The sequence below is a fragment of the Felis catus genome, chromosome A2, assembly GCF_018350175.1.
Source record: "Felis catus isolate Fca126 chromosome A2, F.catus_Fca126_mat1.0, whole genome shotgun sequence".
Lineage (NCBI taxonomy): Eukaryota > Metazoa > Chordata > Mammalia > Carnivora > Felidae > Felis > Felis catus.
The window spans coordinates 24,823,094-24,849,545 of record NC_058369.1 but is presented as its reverse complement, the minus strand read 5'-3'; the positions used below and the strand labels follow the sequence as shown (position 1 = coordinate 24,849,545).

The 26,452-nt window shown below is 35.9% G+C and overlaps 1 protein-coding gene and 1 long non-coding RNA gene across 9 annotated transcripts in view; one reads left to right on the top strand and one right to left on the bottom strand.

Moving 5' to 3' along the window:
• The window catches only part of TASOR (transcription activation suppressor), a 52,343-nt gene that overhangs the window by 22,231 nt on the left and 3,660 nt on the right, over positions 1–26,452 (top strand). For 2 of the 8 annotated variants that reach the window (XM_019823108.3, XM_006928879.5), the window contains exons 12-23: positions 7,131–7,203; positions 7,305–7,376; positions 8,777–9,478; positions 12,744–13,150; positions 14,426–14,567; positions 15,832–15,891; positions 19,335–20,146; positions 22,237–22,359; positions 23,137–23,296; positions 24,079–24,187; positions 25,685–25,863; positions 26,030–26,194. In XM_019823108.3, the coding sequence (XP_019678667.2) occupies positions 7,131–7,203; positions 7,305–7,376; positions 8,777–9,478; positions 12,744–13,150; positions 14,426–14,567; positions 15,832–15,891; positions 19,335–20,146; positions 22,237–22,359; positions 23,137–23,296; positions 24,079–24,187; positions 25,685–25,863; positions 26,030–26,194 (3,004 nt within the window). Of the gene's footprint in view, positions 1–7,130; positions 7,204–7,304; positions 7,377–8,776; positions 9,479–12,743; positions 13,151–14,425; positions 14,568–15,831; positions 15,892–19,211; positions 20,147–22,236; positions 22,360–23,136; positions 23,297–24,078; positions 24,188–25,684; positions 25,864–26,029; positions 26,195–26,452 lie in introns of all 8 variants that reach the window. The other 6 variants (XM_006928876.4, XM_003982354.6, XM_019823116.3 and 3 more) reach the window with 4 other exon arrangements.
• On the bottom strand, positions 14,350–19,212 carry LOC123383725. Its single transcript, XR_006593790.1, has 2 exons — positions 15,461–19,212; positions 14,350–15,012 (listed from the first exon to the last, which is right to left on the bottom strand). It is a non-coding gene; the product is annotated as an uncharacterized LOC123383725 (long non-coding RNA).

The following is a 26,452-nucleotide window of genomic DNA, read 5'->3' as shown; positions in this document are numbered from 1 at the left end:
CAGGCTCTGAGCTGTCAGCACAGAACCTGATGTGGGGCTCCAACCCACAACCCTTGAGATCATGACCTGAGCCAAAGTCAGATGCTTAACTGACTGAGCCACCCAGGTGCCCCTGCCTTGTGTTTTCTTACTTATTAGAGGAATTTTTAATACATTTTTGGGTCCTAATACTGAGCTATGTGTGCTAGAATTTTTTTTTCATAATCTATGCTTGCCTTTTCACTTTATTCCTGGTGTTTTTTGAAGAACAGATGTTCCTAACTTCAATGTGTTTAAATTTATCTGCCTGAATGTTAAGTACTGTTTGTGACTTTAAGAAATCTTTCCTTACCCCCTAGATCTTACAGGTATTGCCCCTGTGTTTTCTTCTGAATATGTTATGATTTTGCCTTTGGCACCTAGGTCTTTAAATAAATAAATAAATAGGTTTTTGCTTGTTTTGTTTTTGTGTGATATAATATAGGAATCTAATATTCATTTTTTTCCCCAATATGAATACCAAATTGTTCCTGAAACATTTCTCCACCGAGAAGCCTTGATATGAGGTAGAGTCAACTGCCTCTTTTGGGAACTGTTGCTATTTGAGATGGAACTTTTTTTCAAATATTTAAATATCAGCTTTGCTTTTTTCTTTCTTTAATTTTTTTTTTTTTTTTTCATTTTAGAGAGAATCCTAAGCAGGCTCTGGGCTGATGTGGGATCCCATGACTCTGGGATCATGACATGAGCTGAAATCAGGAGTCTGTTGCTCAACTGAGTGAGCTCCTTAGGCTCCCCTCAGCTTTGCTTTATGCAAAAAATGTTAGAATCAGATTTTAGGGTGCCCCCCCCCAAAAAAAAGCCCTATTGAGATTTTTTTAATCTATAGATGAAATTTGAGACAATTGATGTGTTTTATGTTACTGTCTTATCCATGAACAGGATTATCTCTTTACTCTTTCAGGGTATTCTTTTAGTAGAGCTTTATAATTTTCTGGGTACATGTCTTGCTTATTTTTTGTTTGGTTTATCCCCAGCCATTTAATTGTTTTTGGTGTGATTGTAAACAGTATTTTCCATTTCAGTACATTTTCTGTTCGTTGTGTATATAAAAATGTAATTGATATTTATGTATTAATTATATGTTAGATCAGAGTATGAAATTTGAATAATTTATTTTTTGTACGTTGTTTGAGATTGCTGTATAGATTTTATTATCTGGAAGCAACATTGGTTTTTTTTTCCTTTCTAGTCTTCAAGCTTTGTATTTCTCTTTCTTGCATTAGTATTACTGTGTAATCTAGGATCTCCAGTACAATGTTGAATAAAAGTGGTAGTTGGAGGCATTCTCTGGTCTTTGATTTTAAAAAGAACATGTCTAACATGAACCATTAGGTAGGAAGTTTGTAGTAGATTTTTCATAGATACCTTTATCAGTTTAAAAATTTCCTTCATTATTTTAACCACTATGGGTTTTGAATTTTTTTTAATGCTTTTTTCATTTTTTGTTGTTGTTTTTGTTTTTGGCTTTTATCAAGTTGGTAACAAGGTGTATTAGGGTTCTCCAGAGGAACAGAACTAATAGGATGTACATATATAGAAAGAGATTTATTATAAAGTATTGGCTCACACAGTTATGGAGCCCATAAAATTCCAAAATTTGCAGTCACCAAGCTGGAGAATCAGGAAAGCTTATGTGTTAAAGTCATCCAAAAATATTCTCAGAAACAGCCAGAATAGAGTTTGACCAAATATCTGGACACCCTGTGGCCCAGTCATGTTGACACACAAAATTAACTATCACATGTAATATTTATTCTGTAGACTTAGAAGATGAATTACATTTATCTTTTGCCAGTATTAAACTATGTTTGTATTGCTAGTTAAGAACACCAACTTCACTTTTTTTTTTTTTTTTGTAATGTATGGTTTGATCTGTGAATGTTTTGTTGAAAAATTTTGTATCTGTGATAAGTTAGATTGACCTGCAATCTTGTTCTTGTCTAGTGTTTGTATCAAAGTTATACTAGTGGGCACCTGGATGGTTCAGTCAGTTAAATGTCCAACTTTTGATCTTGGCTCAGGTCATGATCTCATGTTGAGATTGAGCCCTGCATCAAGGTCTACACTGACAGCACAGAGCCTGCTTGGAATTCTCTCTCCCTCTTTCTTTGCCCCTTCCCTGCTAGTGCACACACACACTTTCTCTCAAAATAAATAAATAAAAACTTAAAAGTTACACTAGCTTCTCAGAATTGAGTTGGATAGTTTTCCTCATTTTGTAAGAGATGTTTGTACATATGATTAGAATAATCTGTTCTTTGGATGTTGGCTAGCACTTAATTACAAAACTGTCTTCGTTTTTCTGGATGATTTTAAAGTACTGATTCAATTTAATAGTTAAACTTCTCAGGTTTTCTATTCTTATGTCAGTTTAGATATGGTTTTGTTTGGTTTTTAGGAATTTGTCCATTTTTTCTATGTTTTTGAGTTTATTGCAATATAGTCATTTAAATAGTCTATTAATAGCTGCTGTGAGCATTATTATGTGATAATATTTTCATTATGCCTTCCCTTATTAGTCACTTTCACCAGGGGTTTGTGTGTTTTATTAATCTTAACCAAATTATGGTTTTAACCTTCTGTTATATCTTTGTTTTACTCTTTTCCTAATTTTAGCTGTTCTATTAATTTCAACTTTTGGGAGGTTCATTTTATTTCTGCTTTCTTAAGTTGGAAAAATGGTCAATGCAAGTACTCTTTTAGTTGCATTCCACAACTTTTAATATGTAGGATTTTCATTACATTCAGTTCTAAGTACTTTTTAGTTTCCATTATGATTTTCTATTTTGATATGTGATGTAGAGGATTGTTTTTAAATTTCCAAATATATAAGAATACTTTTGTCTTTTTTCCCCCCATTTAATTGTTATAATCAAAACAGGTGGTGATTATTTGAAATGTATTGATACTTGATCTAAAGCCAACTTTGTGGTCAATTTTTGAACATGCCCTGTAGATGCTCTGTAGATTTGCCAAAAAAAGTGTATTCTTTGTTAGATTCTGGGTACACAATTCTGGGTTGACAGCTATTTCCTCTTAGTGCTTTGACTATATTACAATATCTTCCGGCTTCTATTTTTGTTGAGAGGTCAGTTCTTAGTCTAATTATCGTTCCTTTGTAGGTCGTCATCTTTTTTCTGGTTGCTTTTTTTAATCTTTGTCTTTGGTGTTTTTCAACTCTATATCTAGGTATAGATTTCTTATTTATCCACCTTGGTATAATTTGATATCTGGATTTATAGATGCATTTCTATAATACAATTAGTCATTATCTTTCTGATTATACTTCTCCTTCATTCTTTGTAGACTGTTTTTCTAGGAACCTAGAGCATCCTATGTCAGGTCTTTTCATTATGTTCTTGATGTCTGTGAACTTCTCTTGTGTTTTACATCTACTTGTTTCTCTGCTTCATTCTGAGTGATTTCATCATAGTTACCCTCTAGTTTACAAATTCTGTCTTTAGCTGTGTCTGGTTTGTTATTTAATCCATTCGTTGAGTTTCCAATTTCACATAATATTTTTGATTTCTTAAAAGTTGTATTTGCTTATTTTTAAGACCTGCCTGGTCTTTTTTTTTTTCTTTTTAAATAGATTCTTATTAATATTTTTTAGAAATACTTATTGAGGACATGGAGGTTCTATTCTGATATTCAGGAGGTATATTGAAATAAGCTTCATTTTAGCCATTTCTATTTTTATTATTATTTTTTAGAGAGAATGCGAGTGAGGGAGAGGGACAGAGAGAATCTTAAGCAGGCTTCATACTCAGTGTGGAGCCCAACATGGGGCTCGATCCCACGGCCCTGGGATCATGACCTGAGCCAAAATCAAGAGTTGGATGCTCAACTGACTGATGTTTATTTATTTATTTTGAGAGAGAGAGTGTGAGCAGGAGAGAGGCAGAGAGGGAGAGAGAGAATCTTAAACAGGCTCCATGCTCAGCACAGAGCCCAACACGGGGCTCAATCCCACAACCACAAGATCACAATTTGAGCCTATATCAAGAACCAGATGCTCAACCAACTGAGTCACCCAGGTGCCCCATGCCTAGCCATTTTTAAGTGTACACCTTTTCAGTGATGTTTAGTAGATTCACAGTGTTGTGTGGCCATCATCACTATCTAATTTCAGAACATTTTTATCACCCTAGAAAGAAAAGAAACCTCATACCTGGTAACCATACATTCTGTATTTGTTCCTCCTCCAATCCCACTATGAACTACTTCTGTCCTTAGGGGTTTGTCTATTCCAGACATTTTATATAAATGGAATCATGCAGTATGTGGCCTTTAGTGCATTGCTTCTTTCACTCAGCATAATTAAAAAAAAAATTTTTTAATGTTTATTTATTTTTGAGAGAGTTGAGCAGGGGAAGGGGAGAGAGAGAGGAAGACACAGAATCCGAAGCAGGCTCCAGGCTCTGAGCTGTCAGCACAGAGCCCGACGTAGGGCTTGAACCCATGAGCAACGAGATCATGACCCGAGCTGAAGTCAGGGATGCTTAACCAACTGAGATACCCAAGCACCCCTCACTCAACATAATGTTTTTAAGGTTCATCCATGTTGTAGCATGTCAGTACTTCATTCCTTTTTATGGCTGAACAGTATTTCATTGTATGGATAATACCACATTTTGTCAATTGTTTCTATTCTTTGTTATGAGTAAGCTGCTATGAACATCTGTGTATCAATTTTTATGTGAATATGTTTCAGTTCTACCAGTTATTTCTTTAAGCATCTCATACCTGTTTTATATATTACATCTGTTATTCCAGTTTGAAGCCCTTGGGCATTTGAATCTCTTGTTTCTGCTAAATCTCACTTAGGGTAGCTTATTTCCTCCTAGGTTGTGAGCTTGATGTTTTATATTATTAACACACTTTTGTTTGTTTGTTTGTGTGTTTGTGTGTTTTTAAAGATTTTCTTTTTAGGTAATCTCCACATCCAACATAGGGCTCGAACTCACAACCCTGAGATCAAGAGTCATATGCTCCACCGACTGAGACATCCAGGCGCCCCAACACATTTTTGTTTTTGTACCATGTTACCTGTAATATTTATATGGAAAGTCAAAATAGTAGAATTGAGTAATAAAAATTAATGACTGGGTTAATATTGTTTTCTGAGGGGAAGAAAACAATAAGGTGTAATCGAGGTAGTAGGAGAACCTAGTTAACAGGTGTTTGCTTTCCTATAGCATTTAAAGTATTTCTTGGAGCTAAAGGGCAAAAATACTACTGTTAGGGCCTCTGTCTGTCTGAGTGGTGTTGCTGGGTATAGAGTCCCTGTGCTCCATGAGACTCTGGGGACACTGAGGCCCCTTAAAAGACAAGGAGGGTCTTTATGCCACAGAGCCAATGGAATTTTTAAAAACCTGGTACTTGGAGTGGGGTGAGACATTAAAAAGAATCTTTCTCCTTAGTTACCACGAAACATGAAAATCTTACTCATGCTTCCCAACTTCCTGTTCTGACAAACCCGGAGTTGGGTAAAATGTTAACAGAAATATATAGGATGTATAAAACATTTTTGGACAAAAGTGGTTGAATCTGAAACAAAAATGTTGCAGGTACATTTTCCACCTTACTTTTGGCTATTCAAACGGTGTTTTTATTTTTTATTTTATTTAAAAAACATTTTTTTTTAAGTTTATTTATTTATTTTTGAGAGAGACTCAGACAGTGCAAGTGGGGGAGTGACAGAAAGAGAAGGAGAGAGAAAATCCCAAGCAGGCTCTGTGCTGTCAGGCAGGGCTCCAACTTATGAAACTGAGATCATGACCTGAGTTGAAACCAAAAGTCGGTGACTTAAATCGACTGAGCCACCCAAGCTCCCCTAAACCACTGTTTTATTAAATGTAAATTGATAGCAGTTACTTTTTGTCCTTTAAATTTACGTTCTTACACAGACTTTGTTTACTGGAATAGTTACAAATTTACAATACAAATTTAGGTAGCACACATTTCCTTTCAGAGCCCGGAGTTCGTTTGTGTGCAACTGTCATGCTCAGTTCTTCCTTTACTTCCCCTTTCTTTAAAATGTATTGTGAACAATTACAATAGCTCCTGAAGTTTCTTTGCATTACATTGTTTTCTTCCCCCTCCTGGACAGTGCTGTTGAGTTTTTGTTGTTTTTTGAACTCCCGTTCAAAAGGATATATTTTTGAGGGCATTCCTGGCTAACTTGGCATCCTTGTCTTTTTACAAATGAGCCAGTGATCTTTTCTTCTAGATTTGTGTGTTTGTCATAGTCTGTCATTACCCTTTTCCCAGTCATAAGTACTCTGATGCCTGCAAACTGTTCATCAATTATAATTCTGCCTTTGTTCATGATGTTGCCTCTTTTGAAATGTTCTTCCCATAATCTCAGGCTCTTGGCAATATTCCCATCCTTCAACATCCAACTTAAGTATGCTCTTGGCATCTCTTCTAACCATAAATAAATTATAGTTTTTCTCTGTTGTTTTATAAATCTTTTCGAGAACTTTTCTATCTTGACTAATTATTGACATTTCTTGTGTTACTCTCTCCATCCAATTATAAATTACTCTCAAGGCTCTTGTGTTGCTTATCTTTGAAGTTACTTCTGGCAAGGGAAATTGCCTTAGATGTGAAATGTGTTCTTTATGTGAAAACATTAGATTATAGCAACACATTTCATTTGAGATTAGCCTGTACTCACAGAAAGGCAATGTTTGTGCTGTAGTTGTTTTATACCCCCAACATCCAACACACTGCCTTGGCAACTAATAATAGGTCTTTTGAATTGCTGAGGAAGATATTTGAAGTCTTTAGTTTGGTCCTTGCATTTTAACTTCAAGGAAAAATCAGCAAGTTGGTTTCACAGTTAATTAGAGGAATTCTTTCAGTAGTAATTTCTTGTTTTCATTCTGAGAACTAAGTAATTTTTATTCGATTGGAATTCTGTTAATCAGAGAGTAGAGCTTTTAATTTAGTAGAATTATTTTTCCTAAAGAAAGATGATCAATAACTTATTGTTTTCTTTATAATTAGTAGAAATTGCTATGTCTTTGCCTTATGAGTAATAATAAAACAGATGCAACTTGTTCCCTCTTCCAAAAATGCAGGTTCTTGTTAAACCTTTGGGAGACCGAGGATACCTATTTCTTCTCTCTCCTTGTCAAATGGTTTCTCCATATGGTAGGTGATCTCTTTAATTTTTACAGTTCTTTCTAAAATTTTTAGTTAAAACATATTGCTAATCAATTTGGCTTCTGGTTTTTTTGTTTTTTTTTTTTTAGAACATCAGACTGCCAAGTCTCGAGTCCTGCATGCTTTATTTCTATTTCAAGAACCTAGAGGCATAGTTACTTGTAAGTTCTTTGAGTATCTAAATCTAGTTACTTATAGACACTTAACATTTTATCGAAATTTTCCAAATATTTTGTTTCTTACATTTTGGGAAATACTGGGAATATTAAGAGGTCTTAGCAAAATAAAACACATTATATATGACTTGGGTTTTTTTTTAACTATTAAAAATTATTTGGTTGTTATCAGTATTTTCACTAAATAAACATGGGCTGTAATTATTAAAATACTACAGCTTAGATTTTTGGGTTTTATATTAATTTTTATCTTAGTTCAATTTTGCATCCAGATTTTAGTAACAATAAAAGAATCGTGTGCTAGGTTAAATTTATGCCATTTAAAATTATAAAAGCTTTTCACACTGATTTTTTTTTTTTTTTAATTGAACTTAGTTAACATACAGTATAGTCTTGGCTTCAGGATTAGTAGAACCCAGGGATTCGTCTCTTAAATATGACACACAGTGCTCATCCCAAAAAGTGCCCTCCTTAATGCCCATCACCCCTTTAGCCCATTTCTCCACCAACCTCCCCTCCAGCAGCCCTCAGTTTGTTCTATTTTTCACACTGAGGTTAGAGAAAATTTGCTATTCAGTGTTTCTAAGAACATACTTCAATGCTATATTAAGGTAAAAGTCCCACTAATGGGTTTCACTGTTAGATTAGGAATGTCATTTTCTTTTCTTTTCTTTTCTTTTCTTTTTTTCTTTTCTTTTTTTTTTTTTTTTTTTAATGTTTATTTATCTTTGAGAGAGAGACAGCGCGAACAGGGGAGGGGCAGAGAGAGGAAGACACAGAATCTGAAGCAGGCTCCAGGTTCTAAGCTGTCAGCACAGAGCCTGATGCGGGGCTCAAAACCATGAACTGTGAGATCATGACCTGAGCCAAAGTCAGACGTTCAACTGACTGAGCCATCCAGGCGCCCCAAGAATGACATTTTCAATTGTAGCCACTTGGTGCCTGCATATCTGCTTATGGGGGTAGAACATTTATGTGTAGTTAAAGTTGTTACAGTATAGCAGGAAGGAGTGACATTGCTATCGGTTGCAGGACTCTTGCTAGGAGCCTCATATCTTGCCCTGCTTCTTTATTTCTCCTTACATTTTGCTTGCCATCAGTTGAATTGCCTAGGGACAATGGGAAATGAAGAAGATCTTCAATGAGTGGGTTTTTCCCTTTACAGCTATGTTCTGCAATTTTGTCTTAGTTTTAATTTCTTATTGGCCTGTTTTTAGAAGCACGCTATTCATCTATTTCTGTATTACATATATGTACTAGGGTACATACTTCTAGTTTGGTTCATCATTAATGTATGAATGATTACATTTCTCTGACAACATATAGATCTGTATTTGATTAATTTCTTGCTTGCTAACATAGTTTGCTTTTTTGTTTGTTTACAGCACAAAAAGGTTCAACTAATGCAGCACCACAGAAGAGACATGAGAGCATGACAGATGTATTAAAAATAACTCAGTTTTTACAGTTTGCTTTGATTCAGTGTCGAAAGGAATTCAAAAATATGAATACTATAAATTTTCATTCTGTTGTTGAAAAGTATGTAAATGAATTTTTTAAGCGAGGTTTTGGTTCAGGTAAACGAGAGTTTATCATGTTTCCATACGATTCACGATTAGATGATAAAAAATTCTTATACTCAGCTCCAAAAAATAAATCCCATATTGATAATTGTTTGCATGCCTATATTTTTCGGCCTGAAATGTATCAGTTACCAATTTGTAAATTAAAAGAGCTTTTTGAAGAAAATAGAAAACTTCAACAGTTCAGTCCACTTTCAGATTATGAAGGCCAAGAAGAAGAAATGAATGGTACAAAAATGAAATTTGGAAAACGAAATAACTCAAGGGGTGAAACTATTATACCTAGAAAGCACAAGTCCTCTCATTCTTTGGATTATGATAAGGATAGAGTCAAAGAATTGATTAATTTAATTCAGTGTAGGAAAAAAAATGTGGGTGGGGACTCAGACACAGAAGATATGAGAAGCAAAACTGTCTTGAAGAGGAAGCTTGAGGATCTACCTGAAAATATGAGAAAGCTCGCCAAAACCAGTAATTTATCTGAAAATTGCCATCTATATGAAGGTAAAAATATCAGGTTGCTTTTATATAGTATAAAAATAACAACCAAAACTAAAGTAGTTCTGTCCTTTCCCCTAGTACAGGGGTCTGCAAATTACAGCCTGAGAGCCAATCCAGCCTGTCCCCTGTTTTTGGAAAGAAAGTTTCAATGGACTACAACCACGCTTATTTATGTGTATATGGCTGCTTTCACGCTATAATGGCAGAGTTGAGGCAGAGACTGCTTGGCCCATGAAGCCTAAAATATTTATTGTCTGGTTCTTTACAAAAAATATTTGCCAACTACTGCCTTAGGACATCAGGTTTCTGAATTGTGTAGCTTAGGCTGATAGGAGGAAAATAAGTATGCGTAGCTCTTATTCTATTAATTGGAGTTCTTGTCCTTTTATATCCCTTTAATTGTATAATTGGAAAAGTACATTGAATATTGGGTTCTTTTAGCATGTTGCTTAATGAAAGGAACCTTCTGAGCTTTAAAATTAAGTTTCTTTGATGCATACACATTTTTTTTTTCCACTCCAGGAGCCTAGTAATATGTTTGGCTTCTCTTTTTTTTTTTTCTTTATTTTGTTTTAGTTGACAGTAAAAGACAGAAATGGGAGACCCTAAACTGTGTGTTTCAGTATTGCAAGTAATATAAACATTTTTCATCTAGAATTTTAAGATCTTTGCTAAAGTAAGCATGAAATGTATTCCTTGCGTTCAGACACCTTTGAATTTTGCAATGCTGCTGCTGTTCTTATTGATTATGGCAGATCTCAGTATTCCATTCCTGTTGCTTAGTAAGCTGTTTTACTTGTATGTGTTCGCATTCAGTGGGTCTCAGAACTAATTTGAATCAGTCTTTATTGTACTATTCTTCTAGCAATCTGTGTTTGTATCCTCAGTTACTTTTTACTTACCTGCTTTCCTTAAATTCTTCTCTTCCTGCACATATGGTAGCCACTAGCCACGTGTTGTTACTTAAGTTTAAGTTGAAATGAAGTAAGAATTCATTTCATGCTTTATACTTGATATATTTCATCAGCCATACCACCATATTGAAATAGCACAGATAGAGGACATTTCCATCATTGCATAAAGTTTTTTTAGCCAGTGCTGTTGTTTTCAGTCTTTCAAGTGTTCTTTCTTCACTTGACCTGTGTTCTTTTTCTTTCCAACATTTTCATCTTATTCTTACCTTTGGCTGGCTTTCCTAGCATCTGTCACTCATTTCAGTATCATCTTCCAGTCTTAGCTTCTGTATTTGTCTTTTAAAGTTTTTTTTATAGGCTGGCATGTCCAGCCTGAATAACCATGATTCCCACTCTTTTTTCACATGTTCTTTGATTAGGGCTCATCTCTCTCCTCAGAATATGTCATGGTCAGCAGTTTACTTCTCTTTCTTTCTTCATGTATGAAGCATCTTTGATTTATCTCAAGCTTCATATCTTTGCTTGATCCCTCCTTAGCTTTCTGGCTCTTTTCCTTGACGGTTTTCATTTCCTTTAGCTTACGCTGTGCTGAACCTGTTGACATTTAGTGATCTGCACTCATACTGTTGACCTGTATCTTGAAAATTAAGTGCTTACTATGTGCCAGGTGCTTTACATTTATGGACTCATTTAGTTCTTGAGTGGTAGACATTATTATTCTTATTTTTCAGATGAGGAAACCATCTCAGAGAAGTTAAATAATTTCCCCTAAAGTTACATAGTTCACTAATCCATGTTTAATCCATAACTTACTTGTGACTGACTTTAAAACATTGTTCCTAAACTTGACTGTTTCCTAGCACTGAGCACATAATGGTCAAGATACTTAAATTTCAGTACTGTTTTAGCTGTTAATTGACTAATTTTGTTAAAAATGTAAAAAAAATAGTTGTGGGTGACAGGCTTTATCAATAATAAAATGGTGGGAAAGCCATGCTAATTATAATAACTTGAAGGAGAAGCAGGGCAGGGGAGAAGGGAGAAGAGATAGGTTAAACTGGAACAAGCGACAGTCAGACTTGTATTTCTAGGTGTTCCTCATTTGTGTTTCTTTTTAGTCATTTTGATTTTTTAATTTTTGATTTCCGAAAGTAGAGATTTAAAGGTTGGATTCTAACTTTTAAAATACCCTCACCTTGATTTGATGGTGAATCTACTCATTTAATAAGAGGTAATCTCCTAACCTCCCTACCCTCTTTCACATTAACTTTTTGAGGTATGATTTATGTATAATGTACCCATTTAAGTGTACAGTTTAAAGATGAGTTTTGATAGCTATGTTACCACCACTCCAATATAGAGAACATTCCCATCACTCCCACATGTTGCCTTGTATTCCTTTGTAATCTCACCCCTCCCTACCACTGAAATGCTTTCTGTCTCTATATAATAGTTTTCCTACTTCTATAATTTTATAATTTCATATATTTAGAATCATACAGTATATACTATATTATTTCTAACTTTTTTTTTTTGGTACATTATATATACTATGGTACATTATATATACTCTGTCTGCCTAAATTGGAAATCATGACATCTACTCAGGCTTTACCCTCCTTCAGCATTAAAAGCATGGGACTTTTGAACATCTATTCCTTTTGCAGGCTTTAAATATAATGGTTGTGCAGATTACCCAGATTTACATCTGCTTGGAACCATGTCTTAACATGTTTTCTCTCATATTGCTTTCTGTTCTTAGTGCAGGTTTGGTGTAGATTTCTTCAGGATGATTTTGTAGCTTTGTTATGAAATTAAGTAATCTAGTCATTCAAAATAAGGTTTTAGATTATAAGAATATCAGTCATTATCTTAAAGACAGAATCTAGTAGGTATAGTCCTGGTTTGTTTTTTAGTAGATTTAAATGTAACCTGCGTATCTTCCTAACATTTTGCAAAATTACAAGTATACAGATATTTTATATAGTTTTCAAGGCACTTGATAGACTTTGGGGTTTTGGTAATAGAGTTTAAGGTGAATACAGTACAGGTATTAATATATATTATTCATACTACCAGCATGTCTGAGCTCATTTCTCCATTAATACAGTTTTCAAATTATGAAAATAAGCTTTCATTTATGGGAAATTTTAGTTCTGTGCAAAATTTTAGAACCTGTCATATCTGTAAAGAAAGGGATGGATATTCTTATACAGTCTAAGCCAGTGGTTTGATTGAATTCCTGCCCACAAATGTCTTATGATAATTTTTAAATATACTTGACATTTTAAATTTTTATGCTACCATTCCAAACTTAACTTTGAAAGATGGTTTTTCTTTCTCTTTCCCTTCAGAGTCTCTGCAGCCTATTGGCTCTCTTGGGCATGATGCTGATTTGAGACCTCAGCAGCAAGATACCTCTAACTCCGGTGTAGCTGACATCCATCGGCTGTTTAACTGGCTATCAGAAACACTAGCAAATGCACGTCATTCTGATGCATCCTTGACAGACACAGTCAACAAAGCCTTAGGATTGAACACTGATGATGCCTATGAAGAGTTGAGACAAAAGCATGAGTATGAGTTGAACTCTCCCGCAGATAAGAAAGAATATGAGCAGCCTACTTGTGCAAAAATTGAAAATGTGCATTTTAAGGGTACTCAGAGCCCATTGTTAGAAATTGATACATCATTGTTAAAGTATCCTGTTGCTGTTTCTACCAGTGAAGTAGGCACTGACCATAAACTACATTTGAAAGAAGTAAGCATATGTCTTTTGATTACCTTTGTTGCTTTTGTGAATGTGTGTCTGAAAGAGGATGTAGGTGTGTTTCAATGTTTTTTTTTTCCCCTTTCAAAAAGAAATTGCACATTTACAATGAAAGTATCCAGGATAGTATTTCTAAGTTATCCCTGTTACAGAGGGATAAATGTAGATGTAGTTGTTTTCCTTCCTGCTTAGAGAATTATGTATATAGGCTTATATATAAAGTTGAATCCTCAAAAGATTAGTTTTCTACTGGCAGTACCAGAATCCGAAAGTGAGGCAAATGAGGTGACCACAGGCTGTACATCAGTGTCACAAACGAGACTAGGTACTTTGTATTTTTCATGCAAATAGGAATGGAAAGTGAGTGTCCTTTAGGATTACCTCTGAAGTGACTCAGCATTGCTTGACAGGACATCCAGTTTGTTTATGATACAAGCTTAGAGAGTACTGATTTCTAGCTGAGAAGTAACCTTATCTCCTCCAAGAAGGGGTTGTATCTCTGGGGAATAATAATAATAATAGGATAGCACCATGTTCCTACTGGCTTATTTCTAATTTCCTCTTTCCTCCTGTATTTCTTCCCTGTCTTTGAATAAAAGTTGTATGCATGTCCCCAGGCTTTCTCCATGCAGTTTTAGGATATTTTTTTTTAAGAGGAGGTTGATGGCAGGAGACCACTTGGGGAAGTATGTAACTTATGTAACTTAAATTCTTAACATTTCTTGACATATTTAATACTCTAAATCAGGTCAATGGCAGCATCAGCCCATTGCCTATTTTTGTAACTAAATTTTTTTGTGGAATACAACCGTGCTCATGTGCTTAGGTATTGCCTCTGGCTGCTTTTGCACTACAGTGGCAGAGCTGAGTATCTGGCCCACAAGGCCTAAAATATTTGGTGCTTTACCAAAAAAGCTTACCAACCTCTGCTCTAAATCAACATCAAATTATGTTTTGAGGGAAAAAATTATGTTTAAATTTAAGACTAGAGAGTTACAACTTTGTCATGTTGATCTTACTCATTTGTAATGTTTAGATTGAAGCTTGTGGATTTGCTATTAAAAAATAGTTGTTTAGGGGCGCACTGCCTGGCTCAGTTGGTGGAGCATGCAACTCTTGATCTTGAGTTGCGAGTTCAAGCCCCACGTTGGGCGTGGAGCCTATTTTAAAAAAGAGAGAGAGAAAGAAAGAAAGAAAATAGTTGTTTATTCTTGACATAAAGATTAATTGAAAAGAAAGCTATTGAATGTGTACTCTAATTTTTAGGATCCAAATTTAATTAGCATGAATAATTTTGAAGATTGCAGTTTGTGTCCCACTGTTCCCATTGAACATGGATTCCGCAGACAATCTAAGTCAAATGATGTTGAAGAGACTGAAATACATTGGAAACTGATTCCAATTACAGGTAAGAACAAGTATACTGAGACTTAGGTTTGCTTGGTTTTACTTAGGGACCAGTTTCCTGATGGGTTTCATCTTTTCTAGATTCCATTCTTGGGTCACTAGGTGGTTCATCTTACTTGGCTCTGACATCTTGGTATCTTATTTTGAACAATGTAATTGTTCATTATTGAGTGTTGCTGTTTTTGGTCAGTATCAGCAAGTATGTGCAAAACAGCCTATAAAATCAGAAGGATTTAAAACATACTTACTCTTCCTGTGGAGTTGTTAGCAGGCAGACTTCCAAATGAAAATTGTTGACAGAAATGGAGTTTCTGATAAGGTGAGCTAGTGACAGAGATGAAATGATGGTCTTTGGGGTAGCGGATTAAATACTATCTTCTTAAATTATTAGAGCAGACTTCACTGTAACAAGCTATCATCTGAGAAGTGGGCATGTTGAGGTTCATCTATTTGAAAGAAATTTCTTAATATTAGATTATCCTAGAGAAATTAGGTCATTGTAGAGAATGGCCTAAAATTATCAAATGCAAAAATCCCTAGAAAGCTTATTGAACCATGTAGGTTAGCAAATGTTGAAAGATCATTTTGCAGTATTCTAATTTCTCTGTGCAAACACATACATATATACACACATATATACATACTCTTAATATTCCAAGTTCTTACTCATCTTTGTAAGCTAAGCATTTTTGGAAATATTCCCAGGGCACATCTTTTCCATTCCTAGACCTTTATATAAACTTTAAAAAGAAAAAACAAATAACTTTTTGCTAAAAAGTCAGTAGACTGGCTTGTGACCCAGAAGCTACTAAGGCCTCCAAGGACTCTGAGAAGAATTTCTAAAACTTGATGAGTTTCCATGGGCTTTAGCACATTCTCTACTTAGTACCTTACCAGAGGGGGCAAGAGCCTCAGGAGTGATGGTAGAGAGGTAGCTGATACTTAGGAGCTGGAGACATCGGCTTGAGTAGGAGGAACAATAAAGTAGGCAGTTCAAGATGATTATCCTAACCATTCCTCATTTAGGCACCTTCATAGTTGATGTTCAGAGCTATTTGAAGGCACAGCATCTAGGTGTTGATATTCTATCATCACCTGAACGGAAAGGGAAACAACTTGCTATTTATGAATGACCCTTCTGGATTATTTTAGGCAAAAGGTGGAATACTTGGATTTGTTAGCATTTGGGGTTGTCTGAAAGGTGCTTAATAGGTATCACCAATATCTGAAGAGAGTCTACAAATCTAATGGATGCTTTCCCTCAGGAGGGAATGCAAGAAGCCCAGAAGACCAGCTGGGGAAACATGGTGAGAAACAAACACCAGGTGAGAAGGCTCCCTTTGCTTTTCTTCCCAGTGTGCCCTTCTTCAGAATTGCTACTTGCATTTCTGGTTCTCCATCAATAGGGCATCATATTAAGTTCTGTTAATGACAGAAAATTTGGACAATCTCATATTTGCATTTAAATCATTTGATTTGTATCAAATATTCTTATACAAAGAATGTGTCCAAAGAAGTCACTGAATCATTCCTAGAGGTTAAGTTTTCTTCGCCTATAGTGTGATTCTATCTGATATGACGACTTCAGAAGACTGGAATATTTTTCTTAATCTGTTCCTGCAGAATATCCTATGAGAAGCAGTCTTCAAGTTTCTTTAAGTTTAAAAACTACTAGGATTAAGGCCATTTATCTTTTAGGTACATTATTCCTAATCTTGGATTTTTTGACCCAGTTCTTCTTCTAATTATTTAAATAAGACAGTGTAATTAAGAGATTAGGAAACTTTGGGATTCCAGAAACAATTACAGATGTTGCTGATTAGCTAGTTGCCATTGGTTCCTAGAAGACCTGTTCTTTTGTCTGAGATCAGTCAATTGAACATCTCTGCAGATGGGCATAGGCATTGTTTTCTTGCTTTGAGTTTGGTGGTCGGACTTTTTTGTTTCCATTTCGTTGTGTCTTACTCTTTCAGAAATCTTCAGTGGTGGTTTGTTTTTGTTTTTTGTTTTTTCTTAATTTTGAAGAAAAGCCAAGTGACTTTTAATTTTAGTAGATCTTTATGGTTTTCCTCTCTTTGGGGATTAGAAAAAGATTGAATAGTTTTCTTCAAGGACGTCTTTGTCCTAGGAAAAGATGACCCCAAAAAGCAAAACAGGAATAACAGATCTATGACATAAAGTGCATAAATCTTTAGTGCACAGCTCGATGGATTTTTACATGTGCATACACTTATGTTACCTCTATCCAAATTGAGATGTAGACCATTTCCAGCACCCCAGGTTTTCTTTTGTATGCTTCCAGTCAGTACTCTCCCTGACCCAACAGTAATCACTAATCCGATTTCTTTCACAATAGATTATTTTTACCTGTTCTTAATTAAGGTAAATGGAACCTACACATGTCCTGTTTTGTTTTTGGCTCTTTCACTCAACATTATGTCTGGAATTCATCTATTTTCTATCTGTCAGTAATTCTTTCTTATTAGAAGCAGCAGGGCATCTTGTTTATGCTTCACCATGCTCCCTCAGCATCTGCAGTCCTCTTATTTGGCATACCCATCTTTATATTTTGTGTTTAATAGTGTAAATACCTGAATGATGCTGCCTTTAGAGAACTCACTACTCACACTTAAAATCCTGCATTGCTTGAATGTCAGTAGAAAACATGCATTATTCTTGATATCTATGTGTTTTTCTTTTAAATCATTTACTGATGAAGACATTTTTTAAAATAATAAAGTCAGTGTTAGTAATTAGAATCATATAGGGGAAATTTGTGCAAAATAGAATTAGGTGATGATAATTTGCATTTTTAAGCGGGGTTTGTTTAGAGGGTTTTTTTTCTTAATATTTATTTTTGAGGGGGGTGTGAGCACATGTGCACAGAGGAGGGGCAGAGAGGGAGGGAGACAGAGTATCTGAAGCAAGCTCCGTGCTGACAGCAGAGAGCCTGATGTGGGGCTTGAACTCATGAACCACAAGACCATGACCTGAGCCAAGGTTGGACGCTTAAACTGACCGAGCCACTAAGGGGACCCTAGAGTTGTTGTTGTTGTTGTTGTTGTTTTAAGGTTTATTTATTTATTTTTGAGAGAGAGCATGCATAAGCAGGGGAGGGGCAGAGAGAGAGGGAGGGAGACACAGAATCTGAAGCAGGCTCCAGGCTCTGAGCTATCAGCACAGAAGCTGAACAGCTTGAAGCTTGTGCTTCACAGCACAAGCACGTGAAGCTTGAACCCACGAACTGCGAGATCGTGACCTGCTCCAAAGTCAGACGCTTAACCAACTGAGCTACCCAGGCGCCCCTAAAGCTCTGTTCCACTTTAGAAAAAAATTCCTTTTATCCATAGCCCTTCAAGTATAAGCTTATTGGTTTGAACTACAGCTGTACATTTTGGGAAGCAGGTTATTTCACTTGAAATAATACATAATCAGAAATTTAAAAATTATAGGTAGTCTTCTGCAACCCATTTGTTATGTAAGATAGAATTTAAAATGTATTTTGTGTGTGTACTAAACCCCATGTTGCAAATTTAAGAAGGATGTTTTGTATTCCTGAGTTATTTTATGGAACTTGAATTTTCTGGTTTCCAGTTTCGTATAGTTTTCTTATCTTGGTGCATTGGTTATTTTGTTCCCCTTCTACCTATAGACCTGTTGTGGTCTTGCTGACAGGTGTCTGTGCAGTAGTTAATGGGTGGAGTGGCTCATGGTAAATACCAAGATTGGTGGAAAAATGTCACAAGCTGACAGGTGCTGATGCTGTTAAAGCCCTTAGAAAAGTGTGAATATGAGGAAACCCAAACTGAATGTGTGTGGAGAGGGCATGCAGCCACACCTAGGTGCAAGCTTGAATAGGGAATTCACTATATCTTTAAAGTACCGTGGTTTTGAAGACTACACTTGTGCCTGCACTTCTTCGTATGGAGGTACCATTTTGTAGACTACAACAGCAATTTGTTGGGGAATATTTGCTAAGATCTAAGAAAATTAAAAAATAAAATTGTATAATATCATCTAGGCAAAGATTTTTTCTTTTCCTAAAAATATTATTACTGTAAATTGCTGTTAAACATATTTTCCCCTTTTAAAAAAGGACTTAGGGTGTCTGTTTTGAACTGTAGTTTTAAAACCATATTGTGTTTTGAATTTAGAATTTCTGGGGAAAAAAGTATAATCTGTGGATTGTGCTGGTTGTCAAAAGTCAGAGTTATGGTTCCATTAAAATCAGTAGTTAGCTGAATGACCTCTTCATCTCAATAGTGTAACTGTTAATGCAGATATGAAATATGTCCTCTTCCATATTCTTGAGCCTTTCTTTTCCTGATCTGAGAAGCAGAAATAAGCAAATGACTTAATTTGTATTGTTGCCAGTTCCAAATTGGCATTTGTTCAAACACTTCAAAAGGAATCAAGGAAAATAACATCCAAACTTGTTACTCTAGCTACCTAAATCCAAAGACCAGCCATAGATAGGGCACTTAGAAAATAGGGTTCACATCATTATTTGAGATTCTTATTCTACCTTCCAGTATGTAATTAATTCTAAGTATATGCTTTGATCTGACGTTCCTATTTATGAGTTTGTGTTTTCAGGTGTTATTTTTTTGGATTGCTGTTACAATAATGAACTCTTCCTATATAGGTATGAAATCACCAGAAGAACAACTGGTGTGTCTGCCACCACAGGAGGCCTTTCCTAACGACCCCCGGGTAATAAGTAGACAGAGAAGTTCTGATTACCAGTTTCCATCCTCTCCATTTACAGACACACTAAAGGGCACCACTGAGGATGACGTGTTGACAGGTCAGGTGGTGACAGTGGAGGAGCAGTGTGTGCCAGCAGCAGAGCCACCAACAATGAGTGAAACCACAGAGAGGACAGTGTTAGGAGAGTACAGTCTCTTTTCTAGGAAGATAGAAGAGATTTTGAAGCAAAAGAATGTTTCATATGTCAGTAGAATTTCCACACCTATTTTTTCAACACAAGAGAAGATGAAACGGCTTTCTGAGTTCATATATTCTAAGACTTCCAAAGCTGGTGTACAGGAGTTTGTAGATGGCTTGCATGAGAAACTAAATACTATTATTATCAAAGCATCAGCCAAGGGTGGGAATTTGCCACCAGTCAGTCCTAATGATTCTGGTACTAAGATAGCACTGAATCCTCTGGGAAAGCCTGTCATCCCAATTTCCTCAAGTGACTTCAACAATAAACAGCTCCTTGAGCCACTTTGTAGTGATCCTTTGAAAGACACCAACTCCAGTGAGCAGCATTCCTCTTCATCTTTGGGTTTAACCGAAGTAGAAGTGAACCAGCCACACCATGCCACAGAGCTAATGGTGACTTCTGACCATACTGTACCTGGTGATATTGTACGGGAACCAGTAGAAAAAGAAACAACAAAATCGCCCAGTGATGTAAACATTTCTGCCCAACCAGCTCTTTCAAATTTTATAAGCCAGTTAGAACCTGAAGTATTTAACAGTTTGGTTAAAATCATGAAAGATGTCCAGAAAAATACTGTGAAATTTTATATTCATGAAGAAGAAGAGAGTGTGCTCTGTAAAGAAATAAAGGTAACTAAATGAGAAGGTAATAGTAATGCTATATAAACTTGTCTTGTGTCTAATGTCTATAAAATGGATTTTTTTTTAAATGTTGATGATATACTTTCTTACGTAATTTAATACAGACTGAAATAAACTAGTAAGTTAAATTTAGAGCCTGTGATCTAAGTATCTTAGGATTAACATCTTGTTTTATTGGGTGGTATTGAAGACCATTTGTATGCACACTGCAAATACCTTTAAACTCTTGATTCAGAGATTTTAAATGCTTTGTACTTGGGTTTTTAATGAAGGGGAGGGAAAGATACAGAGAAGTAGAGGAAGCTATCAGTGTTTACCTCTTATGGGTTTTTTATCAATCAGATAGAAAAAACTGTCCGGGGATGACCTAATCATGATATATGTGATCTTTTGGCATTTTCTTGATAACCCTGGTCATGTCAGGATTCCTGATAGCCTTTTTGATCAAAAAACATGATGATCCTGAAAGATTCCCCAATCATGAAAGATTCCTCACTGCAAGGTGTATTTTTTTCTACTGAAGCTACAGAGTAAGACTAGTGTTTCAAGTATGTGATTTTTAAAAACACTTGCGTGTGTCTGTGCAGATGCATAAGTATGTAACATTTGTAACGATAGGTAAATTATAACACAGTAACAATTATATCAGTGTTTTCATATTAACAATTAGCATTCACTAAATTACAGGATTTCAGTTCCTTAAGGGAATACCATAGGTTTTAAAATAAATGCCTCCTCCCATTTATGGAATTTACTTACCATGATGAGTTTCTGTTTGTTTTGTTAGAGGAAGCAGAAAGGACTATAAATAAGGGCCTTGTAGCCTACAGTGGCCCAGAAACTCTGTGCTCTGTGCTGCTGACATGTCCTGAGCCTTTGTCAGTTTGGGGATCTCTTTGATGTCAGCATGTTTCATGTAGTGCAGCCATAAGAACATGAAGGGCATGGAAATGAAGAGGGAGGAAGAGCGCTCAGTGTGATTTCTTGGAAAGATGAGATCAGACTGTTCAACCATCTTACCTAAAATGAATTTGCTTTTAAAACTTCTTACTGTAAAAAGACCAAAAATTATATGCTGGTCTGTCAGACAGCAATTTACTTTTTCATTACCTGACTGTAAGCTGTTCTGAGATCTGCCCAGAAGCTTTAATTATCTAATAATACAGAAGACGCTGCTTTATTTAGTTTAGGGCTACACAGAAACATCCTCTTTGGGGGTGACACTTGTAGACCGTTCTTAACAGAGCAGTAGACTGTTTGTGAGGCAAGCTGGGTTTAGATTTAATGGCTATCTAACCAGCCTTGCCAATCTTGAGAAAATTAATCTGCTCCTGTATCTGTGAAAAGAGGAATGTGACCCCTAGGACCCTGCAGTTTACCTCAGACTTCAGGATTCCACCAGCAAGCAAAGAGCAAAGGAAATTGCCTGTACTACCACCATGTGTCCTTTGAAAGGTAGTACGATGTCACCAACATGGAGGGAGGTATTAATTAGATGGGAGGGTCTATTTCGGCTGAAGGTATAAACTTGACAGACATGGCTAACTAGTATGTGAATGCCATTGTATACGCTGAAGCTCTGTATGAATGACTTTGGAACTGTTGTGAATTAAATGAGCTACAATAAGAAAAGTGCTTTATAACTAAAGGAGTATACTGGCAACCTTGCTGCAAATAGCCAAGGGCTTGCCTTAAATGGAGTGGAAAATGGGAGTGAGGGAGTGGTTGATGATTGGACTCTGGGTTGCCCAGAATAAGTAATGGAACTGGATTAAGAACCTGGCTAACCATTGTTCTTATGGTTCTTTCTATTATCCACCATTGACATTTACTTAGTTTTCACTGCATAGCATTGTAACATTGTGACTAGCCACTTAAACTCTGAGCTATAGGTTGTTCTATAAGAAGAGTGGACTTGATGATCTCTAGGGTTCCTAGCGTATAAGGTCATCATTGCTAGTGTTTGAACAGTAGTTACACTTGCCAGTTTATCTTGCATTTGTAGTGTTAAATGGATATTTGCAAAAAAAAAAAAAAAAAAAACTTCTTAATGTTGATTTAGTTTTTTTCTTTAACAGGAATATCTTATCAAATTAGGCAATACAGAATGTCATCCAGAACAGTTTTTGGAAAGAAGATCAAAATTAGATAAACTATTGATTATTATTCAGAATGAAGACATTGCAGGCTTCATTCACAAGGTAGAATATTAAGTCAAATTCACTATTATTTTGGCTATAAAAACTCCCTTATTTTAAAATCTTACTGCCTTTGAGACTAAAGCTCTTTGTTTTTAAAATATCCTTGTAAGGTCTGAAAAGAGAGAAAACTTCAAGGTTGGTAGATTTAGGGCTTGAGACCTAAATGATCCTTCTGTGAATCAGTTTGTGATCAAGTTTGTACCTTTGCAAAATTTTAAATTGCGGCATGTCCCATACCCTCCCTGTCACTCATCAAGACTAGGAATACTGACTCCTTGAATGTCAGTGGGTCTGTTCACTCTCTTTACATTGTCATTTTCATTTGTATGTCCCAGGTAAAACCTGTTTGTACCCTCTCTCTGCCACATCATTTCCCCTTTCCGTTGCATTTGGAGGAACCCCACCCAGTCTTCTGAGCTTGCCTCAAGTCCTACTGCCCTTTGAAGGCTTTCCTGACTGTTCCAGTACCATAGGCTCTTGCCCTCTGAATTCTGCCTGCACTCACAGGGCCAGACAGGTTGGCCTATATCATTGTTTCCAAGTCCGTTTGTAGGTACCTTTTCTTTAGAGCATTCTGTTTACGGTATTCACCGAGTACATAAATGTTGATTTATGTATTTGAACATGTTGGGAATATTATTTTTGTGCTTGGCTTTCCAGAAGCAACACACTAATATAGATGAGCTGTAGTGCATTTTGTTAGACTTTTCCTGTAGGTCACTTCACACTTGAGTCTTAACCATTTCATTCTTTGTTTTTGTTTTGGGATTTAAATAGGTACCTGGCTTGGTGACTTTAAAGAAGCTCCCTTGTGTTAGTTTTGCTGGTGTTGATAGTCTGGATGATGTTAAAAATCATACATATAATGAATTATTTGTATCTGGAGGTTTTATCGTGTCTGATGAATCCATTCTAAATCCAGAAGTTATCACAATTGGTAAGATTTGTGCATTCTTTCGAGTATGAACTTCTGTCTTTTCTAGGTTTTTCTGATTAATGACTCATGCTTTTGTGTTTTGTTTTTAAAGTTTATTTATTTTGAGAGAGCTAGAGCGCATACGAGCAGTGGAGAGGCAGAGGGAGAGAGAGAATGAGAATGAATATCCCAAGCAGGCTCCACACTGTCAGTGCAGAGCCCGACGCAGGGCTCTATCCCACAAACTGAGATCATGACCTAAGCTGAAACCAAGAGTCAGACATTTAACTGACTGAGCGACCCAGGCACCTCAGTGACTCATGCTTTTTAAATGTATTGTCCATTCTGCCAATCACAGATAACTAATACATTTTCATCGTTTTCTTGAGGTTTTATTGCCTCAAATTTCTTTACTCTTCTCTTAGTCTTTGCAAATAATTTCCTCTAAATCTGGTATAAAGCAAGGCTACCTGCTCCTACTGCATTTGTATCACTTCTGCTTTGTTATTGTTGTCATCCTGTTCTTTTTTTTTTTTTTTTTTATGTAGATGTTCTTAAATCTAAGCGTATGTATAGATCTGTCTCCCTCAGAGGGAAAAAAGTGGGGGGCAACATAGGAAAGTAGACATTTATGGAAACCAATTTGACAATAAGTTTCATATATTTAAAAAAAAACAAAGTAAAATAAAAAACAAAAAAGGAAAGTAGACATTTCTATATAATATCAACAAAAATTTCTTCCATAATTCAGTTGTGGATTGACTATTTATTGAATTTAAGATGAACTTTGTTATCTCTAACAGAAAACCTTAAAAATTTTTTGACATTCCTCGAAGAACTTAGTACTCCGGAAGGAAAATGGCAATGGAAAGTCCACTGTAAATTTCAGAAAAAACTAAAGGAATTGGGCAGGTAAGATTTGAAAAATAACTGTATAATGGTTGCTGATTTAAAATTTTATTTTTCTGTGTTTATAGATTATCATCGATGCTGCTCAGTTTTCACAGGTATCTTTAGCCAGCCATAAGGGAATGAATGTAGATATAATTCTAGCCTATTTGGAAGTAGTATTCTTATTTAGGTAGAGTTTTTCTTAAGTTGAAGTTCTAGTTTCTAGTTATGTATATAGGTAAAATGGTTTTCATCTTTGCCAGTTGGGGATTTAGAATAATCAAGAGGGAATAGTCTGTTGTTGTTTTTTTTGTTTGTTTGTTTGTTTTTACCAAACTGTATATGCCAACTAGGTCAGACTCTTTCCCAACTGAGGACTAATTTAGGCAGCTAATCTAGTGACGCGCATACATACTAAGACAAGGATTGATCCCGACATAAGGGGATTTGTGATTAGGACATTTATTTATGGAAATAGGTGATTTCTAGCATACCCAGTGGTCCTTAGAACACTAGTCAGCTTGAGAGGCTTCACAAATGATAGAGGAGTTTTGGATACTGTATCTTCCTACTAGAGAGTCCATATAGTATATTTACATAATTAGGGATCTGAGTGACTAAGACTTCTGTTCTACAGGGGTGCTTGCGTGGCTCATTCGGTGAATTGTCCGACTCTTGATATTGGCTCAGGTTGTGATCTAAACGGTCGTGAGATGGAACCCCATGTCTGGTTCCTCGCTGAGTGTGGAACCTGCTTGGGATTCTGTCTGCCCCTCCCCCACTCACACTTTTTCTCTCAAAATTTAAAAAAAAACCTGCATTTTGTCAGCCAGCATTTCTGAAACAGACTACAAAACACTTTTTTTTTATACCCTAATACCTTCTAATCCCATGGTACACTTAAGAAGGAAATTCAGGCTTAAATAACTGAAAAGTAACTTTTTGTAGTAATTCACTCTTTTGAAACTTGTTTTATCTTCAAGTCATGTGAAATAGGCATCAGTAAAGCCTTACTTTTGTATACCAGATAACAGTGAGGCCCACAGGTGTAACTTTGGTACAAAGTTAGTACCTTTATCTTCCTGACAGTAGTCAGTCATTTCTACCACTTGTTGCCTTGTGCTTGGAGGTGTAGAAACAGCTTAGAGCCATGTATTTTTTGAAGGAGATATTTATATATATTTTTTGTCCTTCTGTGTCCTTCATTCAAGTTCTAAATTAGTAAAGTTAAAGGGAACTGTTGTTTTTTATTAAGTAAAACAACTGAGATTTTTTTAGCCTAAGCTGAATAGCCGGCTCTCAGGCTTTTACACCCATATGAAGCCCCTGGACTTACATGTAGGTTGCACAATTCCTGCTCCCCTCTCTCCCCTAGGAGAAACCCATTCACTAGGCACTGAAGTAAGCAGTCCAGTTGTCATTAGTTGCCTCAATTGAGAAATTATGGTTTTAATTTGAAGCAAAAATTTCCATACTGTAGAAATGCAGATCCAGATATTGAACTATTTAATTTCACAGATTGAATGCTAAAGCTCTAAGTCTGTTGACGCTTCTGAATGTCTATCAGAAGAAGCATCTGGTTGAAATTCTGTCGTACCACAATTGTGATTCACAAACTCGAAATGCACCAGAATTGGATTGCCTCATCAGACTTCAGGCTCAGAACGTACAGCAAAGACACATAGTCTTTTTAACAGGTAAAGAGCGCCCTTAAGCTTCCTATTGTGAATGTAGGTGTGGATGCAAGGATTTTCTGGGCCTGTGGTAGGTGTTGAGCACTTTTATGGGGAATGGGGGCAGGCACCATCATTTGTCCATGTATAGTTTCAAGTGTTTTATACTAGAAACTTGTTTTTAATTTAGAAAAGAATATCAAGATGATTTCCAGTTATACAGATAATGGAATAGTGGTTGCCACTACTGAAGACTTTATGCAAAACTTTAAAAATCTTGTGGGCTATCACAACTCAATCGCAGAAGAAAACCTTCCACTGCTTGGTGCTAATGAGAATCTTGAGTCGCAGTCAGGTAACTTTTCAGTAGTTTTCCTTTTCTTTAAGGCAGACAGAAAAAGAGGAACGGTTTTGTTTCATTTTCATATAACGAAATGCCTGTCCTGAAACTACTCACCCTCAGTGTTAATAGCTTCAGGGAAAGTATTTCAAGGCACCTATGATTTTTATACTTAGCATCCACAAAATCTGCTCATTTATACTGTAATCACTACAAGCTGTTAAGAGTTACTGTGTCGCATACTATAGAGTAGGCATTTTCTCGAGGGTTTGT